Source organism: Triticum dicoccoides, chromosome 4A (assembly GCF_002162155.2).
Source record: "Triticum dicoccoides isolate Atlit2015 ecotype Zavitan chromosome 4A, WEW_v2.0, whole genome shotgun sequence".
NCBI lineage: Eukaryota > Viridiplantae > Streptophyta > Magnoliopsida > Poales > Poaceae > Triticum > Triticum dicoccoides.
In genome coordinates, this window is record NC_041386.1 from 99602489 (window position 1) to 99614097 (window position 11609).

The 11609-nt window shown below is 46.1% G+C and overlaps 3 protein-coding genes across 3 annotated transcripts in view; 2 read left to right on the forward strand and 1 right to left on the reverse strand.

The window, feature by feature from the left end:
* LOC119285215 overlaps window positions 1-8721 on the forward strand; it is an 18902-nt gene extending 10181 nt beyond the window's left edge. The window contains exons 10-25 of the mRNA XM_037564451.1: window positions 1077-1172; window positions 1270-1390; window positions 1493-1651; window positions 1740-1924; window positions 2710-2981; window positions 3431-3532; window positions 3768-3944; window positions 4033-4221; window positions 4353-4594; window positions 4669-4815; window positions 5638-5863; window positions 6060-6179; window positions 6278-6421; window positions 7377-7562; window positions 7915-7974; window positions 8065-8721. Coding sequence (XP_037420348.1) covers window positions 1077-1172; window positions 1270-1390; window positions 1493-1651; window positions 1740-1924; window positions 2710-2981; window positions 3431-3532; window positions 3768-3944; window positions 4033-4221; window positions 4353-4594; window positions 4669-4815; window positions 5638-5863; window positions 6060-6179; window positions 6278-6421; window positions 7377-7562; window positions 7915-7974; window positions 8065-8136 — 2498 coding nt within the window. The 3' untranslated portion in view covers window positions 8137-8721. The remainder of the gene's footprint in view (window positions 1-1076; window positions 1173-1269; window positions 1391-1492; window positions 1652-1739; window positions 1925-2709; window positions 2982-3430; window positions 3533-3767; window positions 3945-4032; window positions 4222-4352; window positions 4595-4668; window positions 4816-5637; window positions 5864-6059; window positions 6180-6277; window positions 6422-7376; window positions 7563-7914; window positions 7975-8064) is intronic.
* Window positions 8722-8870: 149 nt separating this feature from the next.
* LOC119285218 lies at window positions 8871-9707 on the forward strand. Its single transcript, XM_037564453.1, has one exon. The coding sequence runs from the start codon at window positions 9073-9075 to the stop codon at window positions 9418-9420; it is 348 nt and encodes a 115-aa protein (XP_037420350.1). The 5' UTR covers window positions 8871-9072; the 3' UTR covers window positions 9421-9707.
* A 113-nt stretch (window positions 9708-9820) lies between these two features.
* LOC119285216 lies at window positions 9821-10997 on the reverse strand. The gene is made up of 4 exons (XM_037564452.1): window positions 10536-10997; window positions 10334-10426; window positions 10115-10252; window positions 9821-10021 (listed from the first exon to the last, which is right to left on the reverse strand). The coding sequence occupies exons 1-4, from the start codon at window positions 10755-10757 to the stop codon at window positions 9977-9979; spliced, it is 498 nt and encodes a 165-aa protein (XP_037420349.1). The 5' UTR covers window positions 10758-10997; the 3' UTR covers window positions 9821-9976.
* Between the last annotated feature and the right edge of the window lie 612 nt (window positions 10998-11609).

The window sequence follows — 11609 nt, forward strand, 5'->3', positions numbered from 1 at the left end:
AGGCGCTTTAGTGACATTGTACATATCCAGGGGGCAAAATTGCTTAGCAACGTTTTAGAGAAGGGGAAATCTTCATACACAACTATAGATAACTAAACTAGATGCCGCGGGACTTGCCGATGCTGGATGCGGCTTTGAAGTCACGGGCGGCGGCCTTCCCAGCGTGGAAATGGGCAGGGGCCTCAGCCTCCCATGCCGTCTAGGCACCCTCTTCAGCATCGGGGTGGTGCCTTCCTAGATGGCGTGCTCCCTTTTGCCAAGCCCGTGTTCTCGTCGAAGATTGGGGCGGGTGGGGCGAGATAGGCGGTGTGGGGGGCGTCTCAAGCCTCCCTAGTCCCTACAGGTGAGGGCGCGGCGCTGGCAGCACCCGCGGCGGCTGTCTCGCGAGACTCCGCAAGCACGCGCTGGATGACGGGATCCTTGTTATCAAGATCTCTATGCCGACAATGTCAACTGTGGCGTTGTGTTCCTCTTCAGCGGCGGCTTGCTCCTCCTTGACAGCGGCGGCCATGGCTTCAATGGGAGCAGTCCCCTCCTGCTCCCATCGCAACTCCTCCTCTATTGGAGGCCGGCGGAGCCATGAGGCGGCCATGCTCCTGAGGGGGTGGCGAGGCCGATGGCGTCGACGGAGGAAATGGCGTGGGGTGATCTGTGGAGGGGACGGGAGAGGCTGAGAGGTGAGTGGAGGAGTTGCGACAGATGCGTCAGCGGGCGGCTTTTGTAGCTGCGGGCAGGAGATCGTGGCGGGAAATCATGGTGGCAGCGGGTGCGGGCAGGTGGAGACGCGACGGCTGCCATGAAACTTCCCTCCCGCCACAGCCAAATATGGATGCTAGAACCCAGTTTTTGGATTGCACTCCATATTTTTTGGAGGCCGAGGCGCGTATTGGGAGTCTGCTAGAGTGGGTTTTCCCACTCCTGTCCTCCATATTGGCAGTTCTTATGGAGTTTGGGGTCCCTTTTCCGAATCTGCTAGAGTTGCTCTTACCTGCCTTTGTCTATAAATGACCGTTTCCTGTTTTGTCAACTTCAATGACGTCACTCGTTTGATAGCGTGACCTGTCAAATTGGAACAGGCGCTCTTCAGGACATCCTTCATCTGCATGACGTTCTCGCAAGAGTTTACCTTGCAAAGTTGTGTCATTCAATATCTAGGGCACGTGTATTGGATGGTAAGTGCAGTTTGCTTTTGTTTTTTTACCAAGTCCACTTTGCGATTCCAGAGTGCATGTATTGATCTGTGCCCCTGACATAATATGATTTACACAGAGAGGCCCGACATAAAATCACAGTACAGTTCTCTCCTTTATCAACTCCTTTTGGATCCAAGTGACAGGGTCTGTTTCGAGGCAATACTCTGTGTTCTGGGAAAAGTTGACAACACAGAAAGGTGGCAATGATGTTTCATCAAGTTATTCTTTGTTGTGATGTGCTTCTGTACCAAAGTTGGAGTTGCATGTTGTGTTGTTAAATCAATTATCATGTGTTGCAGCACTGAGGACAGAGCTGGCGGATGGATCCGGTTAACTAGAGAAATTCTCAAATTGCCTGAGGCCCCATCTGTAGCATCAAAAGGTCTTCTGTCAAAAGCTAGTGAGAAATCTTCTAAAGCAAGGCGTCCTCAACCCCTCATCAAACTTGTAATGAGAAGGTTTGTCGCATCTTTTTATGGATGTTCAAGTGGTTGGTTGGTCTCTCTGTTTTCCTCTATGCTAACCGTTTGGTTCTTATTCTATCAGGCTGGAGAGCTCTTTCCGTAGCTTTTCTCGCCCTGTTCTTCATGCCGCTGCAAGAGTAGTCCAGGAAATGGGTAAAAGCAGAGCAGCTGCTTACTCTTTGGGTGCTTATGATGAGGGAGCCAATCTTCAAGCTTATTCAGATAATGTTGAATCTCTTGATTCTGATGAGAACTCACAACCTGAAGGTACTGCGATTCTATCATAGAGTCGAGTCGTTCAGTTACATATTAAAACATGGAAAACCACATGCACTTTACGTTGGTTAGAAGTAATGTTGAGTCGGAGTCATGCATGTTGGTTCTGTCAATTCGTTCCGGGCCAAGTTTACTGGACAACTAGGAAACTAGAGATGATACCCCGCGCGTTGCTGCAGGAATTGGTTGCAATTATTTCAGTGAAATTGGGTGTATGAAACATTAGTATTAGACTAACAATATGTGAATTGAAACTAAAATACATATACCTTATTGTATTTGATTATTTTATAGGTGTAGAATATTTCTTGATATGAGTAGCATGCATAGTGCTTGGTCGTCATATGAGTATTTTCTCTTGCATGGTGGCATGATGAAGTGGCATAGGTGCATGTTGAGAGAATTGAAGTTAGTGGGTATTGAATATGAGTAGCATGCATCGTGCGTGTTAATATAGGTGTTCTCCCATGCATGGAGACATGATGAGGTGGCATAGTTGCATGTTGAGAGAATTGGAGTTAGTGGGGATCAACTTTTTTGGTATATAGGATATAGGATTGGTAATATCATGTCTAAGCATCTCTTTTAAAATCAAACCTGGCAATAATTCTTATATAAGCATGATTCTGAATGTATTCGGGCATGCTTACAGAGGTTTCATTAGTGAGTTACCTTAGGCCCCTCCCTTTTTTTGTTTGGCATAAAGTTATGTGTCCTATGTTTTATGTTATTTCATTTTGCAATAAATCATCTAACTGTTCTGGTGCATGTTGTAGCCACCCGGAAAGCTAAGCCACTGTCGAATGGACATGGTGGAATGGACACAGTAGCAGGGTTATTGGCGTCACTAATGGAAGTAGTGCGGACAACTGTAGCATGCGAGTGCGTATATGTTCGAGCAATGGTCATCAAAGCTTTGATATGGATGCAAAATCCACATGAGTCCCTCGATGAACTAAAATCTATAATTGCGTGTGAGCTGTCGGACCCAGCCTGGCCTTCTTCTCTACTGAATGATGTCCTGCTAACCCTACATGCTAGGTTCAAGGTATTGTATCCCTTTCGCTGTTAAATATTATGCAGGTTGCCTTGTTTTTCTTTTTATGAAGGTGCTCTTTCGTCCACATTTGATGGCTTTTTATCAGCCATGTGCCTGAAATCATTTTGAAACTGGAAGCAACCTTAACTTTCTGTAGTCACTTCGAGTTTCTGACGTTTCAATTATTTTAGAATAACACTGTTTAGAAAAACAATATATTATGACACATTTTTTATCTTGGTATTTTCTCTGCCTTCTTTCATACAGGATTATTGTTGCAATTAAATATGGTCTGAACTATTTTTAATTTTTGTTTTGCCCCCTTGTTTATGTGTTTTATGGTTATAGTTAAGAGTATATGCATTTTGCAGCTATTATTTTAATTAGTTGTAGTATGTTCTCATTTTTGTGGATTTTTGTTGAGTGATCTATTATTCTGGTTTGTTCTTACATGATAGGCAACCCCTGATATGGCTGTGACTCTGCTTGAGATTGCTAGAATTTTTGCTACTAAAGTTCCTGGAAAGATTGATGCTGACGTTCTACAACTGTTATGGAAGGTAGGCATTTTTTCATAAAATATTTACTAACGTTTTTCTGAACCGCCAAGGTTTACTTGATGAAAGGGGCCCCAACCATCTGAAGTCATTTGCAAAGCTGCAACGTATTGTATCATATAATCCCTGGTTTCTACAGCATTTTGGTCCTATGTTGTTATGCAATAGTTTTCATGACATTTTTTTGTATAATGGGGCTAATAACTTGAGTAGAAAATAACAATTCTTGTCTTCCCAGACATGCCTTGTAGGAGCAGGACCAGATGGGAAACATACAGCATTGGAAGCTGTGACAATTGTCCTTGATCTGCCACCACCTCAGCCTGGTTCAATGTCTGTACTCACGTCTGTTGATATGATATCCGCCTCTGATCCAAAATCTGCAATGGCACTGCAAAGATTAGTCCAAGCTGCTGTAAGAGCAAAACTTTGACTTGGTTAGTTTATTCATTGAGCATGGAATCAAAATATGTTTATGTTTTGGCCCTTCAAATGATCAACAGGTTTGGTTTCTGGGAGAAAATGCAAACTATGCTGCATCTGAGTATGCATGGGAATCTGCAACGCCGCCTGGTACTGCTCTAATGATGCTTGATGCTGATAAAATGGTTGCTGCAGCTAGCTCCCGTAACCCTACACTTGCTAGCGCTCTGACGCGGCTCCAAAGGTGTGCATTTAGTGGCAGCTGGGAGGTATGTGCCTGAAAAAAAATTTAGTTTCCTTCCCTTTAACTTGACAATTTGATCGAGTGAGACTGAGATGGTACTGCATCTCCTTGTACACGCCTTCCCGTTTTCCTTATCTTATGGTTTACATTTTGTAGATCCGTATCGCTGCTGTCCAGGCCCTAACTACCATTGCAATAAGGTCTGGTGAACCTTATAGACTACAGATATACGAGTTTCTTCATGCTTTGAGTCTGGGGGGTGTGCAGTCAAACTTTTCGGAATTGCAGCTAAGTAATGGGGAAAACCAAGGTGCGAGTGGTACGGGTCTTGGGTCTTTGATTAACCCAATGCTCAAGGTCTTGGATGAGATGTATAAAGCTCAAGACGACCTTGCTAGGTATGTTGTCCATAAAATTCCTCTTGCCTGCTCTGGAATTGTCCTTGAAATGGCTGCTCTATGGATTTTTGCAGGGACATCCGTCAGCATGATAATAGCAAACAAGAATGGAGTGATGATGAACTCAAGAAACTTTATGAAACCCATGAGAGGCTTCTTGATTTCGTTTGTTTATTCTGTTTCGTTCCAAGGATTAAATACTTGCCTTTAGGCCCTACCAGGTATGTATTTGTAATATTTGGGGTTCTAATTTCCTAGTGCAGTCAAGTTGCTCTTGCTCCTGATTTGAAGTGTTACTTCATCGTGGAAGTCATCTATGCAGTTAGAGCTGTACAATTCACCACTAAGGATTGTAAACTTTACCATCCGCTACATCTTTAGTGTTGTTTGGAGCCATACAATAGATTTTTTTTGGGTGGTGGTGTTATCTTGGACAAGCTGGATCATTTGCTCCATATGATGCAATTAATTGTACTGTTGGACCACCACATGCTGGTTATGGTCCATACTTCATATGGGCCTCACTGCTGTACCATAGGGTTTTCTTCTTCTTAATCCTAAGTGACAGTCTTAGCAATCCTCCTTTATTTGTAACTTCTTTTTTCAAGCATTTATGTCATCCGGGAGACAGTGGGAGGTCTCACATGTTATGATGTTTTTGTAGTGACCATCAGCTTTAATTTAAAGCTTTCTGATCCACATAATTTTCTTTACCTACTGGCTACTGCTAGTTTGCAACTTAAACTCTATGCGAAGGCCTATATTCTCAAATGTCTTTCACCCTGGAAAATACAACATTTAGAATTAAGTTCTGAATTGCTGTTGAGTAAGCTGTAATTTTACATTTGTGATTGCTTAGGGTGTAGGTTAAGTGCTATTTATTGCTGGCTTGTGCAGTTCATGAAATCTGCTTGACTATCGTATTTGTATCATAAGAGAAATGTTGTAGCATTCCATAAGAGAAAGTTGAGTGTAAATGACCTGCCTTTTCCCCCTTGTTTTTTTGGCTGGGATGCATGTATGATGTTGAATCTTATGTACAGTGCCAAGCTAATTGAGATCTACCGCAATCGGCATAACATTAGTGCATCTGTCGGTCTAAGTGACCCTGCTGTTGCTACCGGAATATCTGACCTCATGTATGAGTCAAAAGAAGTACATAAGGAGACCAGTACTATGCAATCCGGAATTGACCCTGATCTAGCTATGGCCTGGGCAGCGGGTTTGGAAGATGATGCCTGGGCAAACGATGCCCCAGGTGTGGACAAAGTAAGCATCTTTTGTGTTGATTCATAAAGGTTCCTGATACCTATCAGTTCAGCTAAGAAGGCTTGCTGTTAACTGTGGCAGATAGCCTGGTTGCTTAATCATTTCCGTACCAGCTCCCTTTTCCTCATTGCTTGTGCTCAATTAGAGAATGTTGCTTTTGATACACTTGCTTCCTTCTTCTTTGATCATATAATAGGTCAAGGATTTCCTTTCTGGTGCTGGAACTGATGCTCCTGATGTGGATGACGAGGAATACATGAATTCTAGGCCATCAGTCGGTTATGATGATATGTGGGCCAAGACAATTCTTGAAGAGGTGGATGCAAGTTTTATGACATTTTCTTAAACCACTCTACTCCGTATACTTATTTAGAAATTAAAGATAAATAATTCGTTTTGTTTTATATTTTGCAGGAAGATGATGGGAGGTCTTCTGGCGGGTCCTCTCCTGACTCGACTGGTTCTGTGGAGACGTCCATATCGTCCCATTTCGGTGGCATGAACTATCCGTCTTTGTTTAGTTCAAAACCACCAAGCTATGGGGCTTCACAACAAACGGTATTTTGCTTCATCCATTATATTATTGCAATGTTATCTATATCGTTTCTGTTACTGCATCTTACAATGCAGATATCATATTTGTAATGTTTAAATGTTTCTCTTAGGGAAGAGCACTATGCACTTAACTATGATAATCATTTCTTAGATCCTATGGCTCAAATGTGTATGCCGATATGGACGTTGCATACTATATGCGCTGCACCAGCTAGAGCTGGAGACTAAAAGTGTGGTTCACCAGCCGATATGGACATTGCATACTATATCCCTAATTTATTTTTTTGAATCGAGGACATAGGCACAACATCTGTGACATAAACTGTTAATCTGAATCCAAAATACTCGTTGAGAAACAAAAGAGAGAATTCGCACCGCAAATAGTAGCTAATCCAAATTGGGCTGTAAATTATATCAACACTCAATTTGTCTTTTTGTTTCTTGAGCTGTGTTTCGAATTTAGGCTTAAAATTTTGTAACTTGATTTTTTAGAGGTGCTAGGGTGGTTGGATGCACCTGGTGCACCAGAAGACCTGGTGCACCAGATACACCCTCAGTTTGAAACACTTTGCAGAAAACACAGGCGCCAGAGGAATACAAGAAGTCACCCAGTTTGTGCCTCCCTCGTATTGCCTGTGTTCCCTTCACTGTTAGGGTGCTACTGGGGTCTCACCACTGGTTGGGTGGCTCCTGTGTTCATCCTTGGAACATCATATAATTATGGCCAGCTTCAAGCAATACTGGAGCACACGAGTTACAGTAAAATCACTTCATATTTAATTATAATCGAACTTTCAGTATTTGAATATTAAAAGCTATATTTTTCCAGTTTCTGCAAGCATGTCCTCAAGTAGTGTATTGGTGTAGTATCTTTTTGTTTGCTGCTTCTACCCTGTGATTTCAGATGGCATTTGTTTAAAGAAGACTATTCCTTATATCCATTTGCATTTTGTTTCAGATACGTGAAGAACCACCATCATATTCAACATCTGTCCTACAGAAGCGTGAGTCGTTTGACAATCCCCTGGCGGGGCGTGGGGGTCGAAGTTCTGGATCTGGATCCCATGAGGATGTTGAGAAGAGTTCCGGGAACCCTCAATCTGGGAAAGCATTGTATGACTTCACAGCAGGCGGCGATGATGAGGTATGGAGGCTGTAATTCATGGCTACGTTTTATAACTTTCTGAAGTCCAATGCTTTTCTTTCTCCCGAGTTTGATGGGGTATTGCTTATTGGAAGACACGTTTTCTTTTCCAGAGAGATAATTATTAGTTTCCTAAATTAAATTTAGTTGGTGTGTTCATCTAACGCTGTTATTGTGCTTTTTAACTGGTTGAAAGTATTGTCCGCATATTCTTTAGCATGCTGGTTAATTAAAAAAAACTTATGCACCAAAACTGAATGGATGCGAATGTCAAAATAATCAAGCTGTCCCTTCTTTCTTGTCTTGGGGTGCAAAGAAGATAACACATACTAATTTATGTAACTGTTTTCAGCTGAGTTTAAACTCTGGAGAAGACGTGGATATTGAATATGAGGTTGATGGTTGGTACTACGTAAGTTATTATGACCTCACCATTTATTTAACTTGTTCCCTGGCTGGGATGATAACGATTTCAAATGTGCAACCGTTGCTATTTGCTCAGGTGAAGAAAACGAGACCAGGAAGGGATGGGAAGATGGCAGGTCTGGTCCCTGTTTTGTACGTGAGCTCGTGATAGCAATGAACCTTGTGACATACTACTCTGAAGAGGTGGGTGGAGCAAATGGGCCTAAGAATGAAACGCTGGTTAGTTTTGATGCTGTCCTGTGGAAGCAAGGACATATCCAACCCTCTCCGTGTGTGTGTTTGTACGGTGCGGCGGTATTGTTGCTGGTCTCTGTGTGCTGATTTTGTTTGCTATACATACGGCTAGGCCATTCAATTCATTGTTTACATGGGTGGATAGGAATTTGGGACACTCCATTCCATCTTGCATGCGCCGTTCTGCCCCACCGGTTATGCTTGGAAGGTTTCGGTTACACCCCGTGCCCAGTTCTTCCATCGGCTGTGCAATACATCCCATTGTAATTGTATAACTATTTAGCTGTGAAGAGGCTGTTGTAAACTGTAGGCTCAATTTTTTTTTTTACCCCACGATTCTTTTGGTATTGTGTATCGTATGGTGTGAACTGTGTGATTCAGTAGCAAGTAGTAGTGCTGTATTTTTTTTATGGTTTGTGTAAATTTTTGTTTTCCGGTGTATCTAGGATACATGAAAATATACCATAGTGAAAACAACAGGCACCTGATATTTTACTCATTTTTGCCTTCCCTATGTTCTGATCAGTTAGTTGTTGGCAATAGTTTGGCTGATACTACGTGAGTGCTCACGTCTGCAGCAATGTTGAGGTCATATCGCCCTGTCGTGTTCACGCCGCCTAAATTGTGTTGGCCAAAGCATGTGCATCAGACCGACAAATGCATCAGATTCACCGGATCGTCATTAGAATCACGACTTGTTCAATAAAAATAGGCAGCGCAAGTCGGTTGGTCGCTAGCCAGCCTCCTTATCTTGAACCCCCACAGAGAAAGCAGTAGGTATACGGACACATCTAGCCAACACACCGCAATACGCAAGCAGGCAACAACCGCAGCCCCAAGCAAACCGAAGATGGGGAAGGAGTTCGGGAGCATGGAGGAGTTCTGGGGGTTCTACCTGGGCCAGCACTCGAAGCCGGCGACGCGGCGCTGGCACTTCGCCGGCACGCTCGCCTCGCTGGTGTGCGCGCTGCTGGCGGCCGCCACCGGCCGCGCCGCGCTCCTGGTGGCCTGCCCTGTGCTCGGCTACGGCATGGCCTGGTACAGCCACTTCTTCGTGGAGGGCAACCGGCCGGCCACCTTCGGTCACCCCGTCTGGTCCTTCCTCTGCGACTACCGCATGTTCGCCCTCATCCTCACCGGCCGCATCGACGCCGAGCTCGCCCGCCTCCGCGTCCACCCGCGCCTCGCCTCCGACTGACCGATCCGGCCGCCTCTTCGCCGTCCGTGCCGTGCCGTGCCAGCATCAATCAACCAATAAAGATTCCGCGCACTTGCAGGTGTGTCGGAGCATTTGTCTACTGAGGTTCCTGGTGTATGTGTACTTGCTGCGCATTTCTCTACGCACACAAAAATACTACTCCCTCCTTTCCAAAATATAAGAACGTTTTTAACACTACATTAGTGTCAAAAACGTTGTGGGACAGAGGTAGTAGTAGTTCTACCATGTGTCTTTGCCTCTCGTGAATTATGTTTGCTCTACTCTAAGGCCTTTCTCTTCTCCTTGGTATGGGGGCAGTTCTAACACGAACTGGACATACTTCTGATTTATTTTCCTGCACTTCATTCAGTTCCACAACACAGGCTCCCAAAACGACCCACGAGTTTGACAAGTAGTAGATAGAACCTCACAAGAATCGCAATAACAAATGGCAGATATACACGAATACGCGCCCTTAATTTTTTTAATAGCCGATTTAACCGGAGGTCACACGCATCTGATCATGTTGGCTGTAGAGTGTAGACCATTGCCCGGCTCAGCTGTCGCTTCTGTTGGGCTTGTCTGACTCCTCCTGATACACCTGAAACAAGCACGAAGCGTGTCAATCGCCGATGAGAACTGCAGAAATGCCAGCAAAGAAGAGGGAGAGAGGGGGCAGTATCTGTCCTCCTACCGTGTCAGCTGACGGGATCCACTCGTTTGTGGCGGGGTTTCCCTTGGAGGAAGCATGGCGCTCCGTCGCATCCGGGTCCTCGGAGAGCTCGAACGAGGCGCCGGCGGGCCTGTCCACCTTGATGAAGCCCGTGCCAGTCTGCACCACGTCCATCGACCACGATTCAGCTCAGCGGCTCATATAATTCAGAGAAAAATTGCAGAGGAGGAAGGCAGCGACCGTGTGATGCTGCTTGCCGACGCAGCCGAGGTCCTTGTAGTACTCCGTCTCCACGAACTCCTCGCCCGCCTTCCCGCCCTCGCACACCAGTTTCTGCGACAAGAAACCACACGCACCGCGGCATCAGCGGCTCCGCTCCGGCTTGTAGATTCTAAGTATCCACGAGAGGTCTTGATGAACAGGAGGAGATGGTGCGACCGACCTCGGAGTGGGCTTCCAGGTCCTGGAACTTGTCGAGCTCGGGGTGGGAGCCGTCGGCGCCGGGGCCGGCGAGCGCGTCGGTGTACACGGCGGAGTGGTCGCTGCGGGAGGGCTTGGAGTGGCGCTTGGGCGCCGCGCCGTCATAGTACCCCCGCACCTCGTCCACCCTCACCGCCTCGTCCACCGGGGACAGGTGCGCGTCGCTCCTGCTCGGCCTCGACATGTCGCTCGACCGACCTCTCCGCACAAGCGCGCCGGCCGATGCTACTGCTGCCGGAGCGTACTGGTGGTGTGTATTGCTAGGCCGTGGCCGTGGCCACGCTCGTTAGCGGTGGTGTTAATTGCGCGGGCGGCGGTGGTGATGGTGGCTGAAAGCGCCGTGCTATTATGCCGCGTGCGACGGTGGCCTGCCCCGGCAGCGAGATGTTTGTGAGGAGAAAATATCCGCGGGGAGCTGGGTGGATAGAGGGGTACGTCGCTGGGTTGGCGAGAAGATGGACGGACGAGAGGCCAGGAATGCGCGGCCGCTCGGCCGTCACGTCGGAGACGGCGAGATCGGGGCCCTGGCCGGGGCCGTGGTTTATCCGCAGGCGTTCAGACACGGCGTTCTGCTCAAAAAAATAATTTTGAGGGTAATAGCCAAGCTTTATTCATTAAAAACCACATGTAGTGGGATACAATTCGGGTTATGGGGTTGGTCTAACCAAACATGACGCCCCGGACCCAGAGAAAGAGTATGCTTGGCTAATCTATGAGCTTCTAAATTGTTCAAACGGCCTTCAAAACAAAAATTACAATGAAAAGAAGATTGTTGGACTCTAATCTCCTTGATGATTGCTCCATAAGCGCACTTGCTGTCGTTGTGTATGGCACTCATCACCTCCTTCGCGTCTGACGCTACGACAAATTGGTTTAGGTGAAGATCAACTGCAAACGCCAAACCCGCCCAGCACGCTATTACCTCTAGTGTTGCCGGGTCATCCACACCTCTGATAACTAGAGCCGAGCTACCAAGGAAAGTCCCCGAGCTATCTCTGCATACCGCTGCCGCTGTCCCCTGGCTTCCTTTCCTGCA

Excerpts from the sequence above, each read along its gene's own strand:
- LOC119285218 (XM_037564453.1), top strand. The coding sequence starts at position 9,073 with ATGGGGAAGGAGTTCGGGAGCATGGAGGAGTTCTGGGGGTTCTACCTG.
- LOC119285216 (XM_037564452.1), bottom strand. The coding sequence starts at position 10,757 with ATGTCGAGGCCGAGCAGGAGCGACGCGCACCTGTCCCCGGTGGACGAG. Across the intron at positions 10,427-10,535 it reads ACCTGGAAGCCCACTCCGAG|AAACTGGTGTGCGAGGGCGG; the intron begins GTCGGTCGCACC and ends TTCTTGTCGCAG. Across the intron at positions 10,022-10,114 it reads GGATCCCGTCAGCTGACACG|GTGTATCAGGAGGAGTCAGA; the intron begins GTAGGAGGACAG and ends TGCTTGTTTCAG.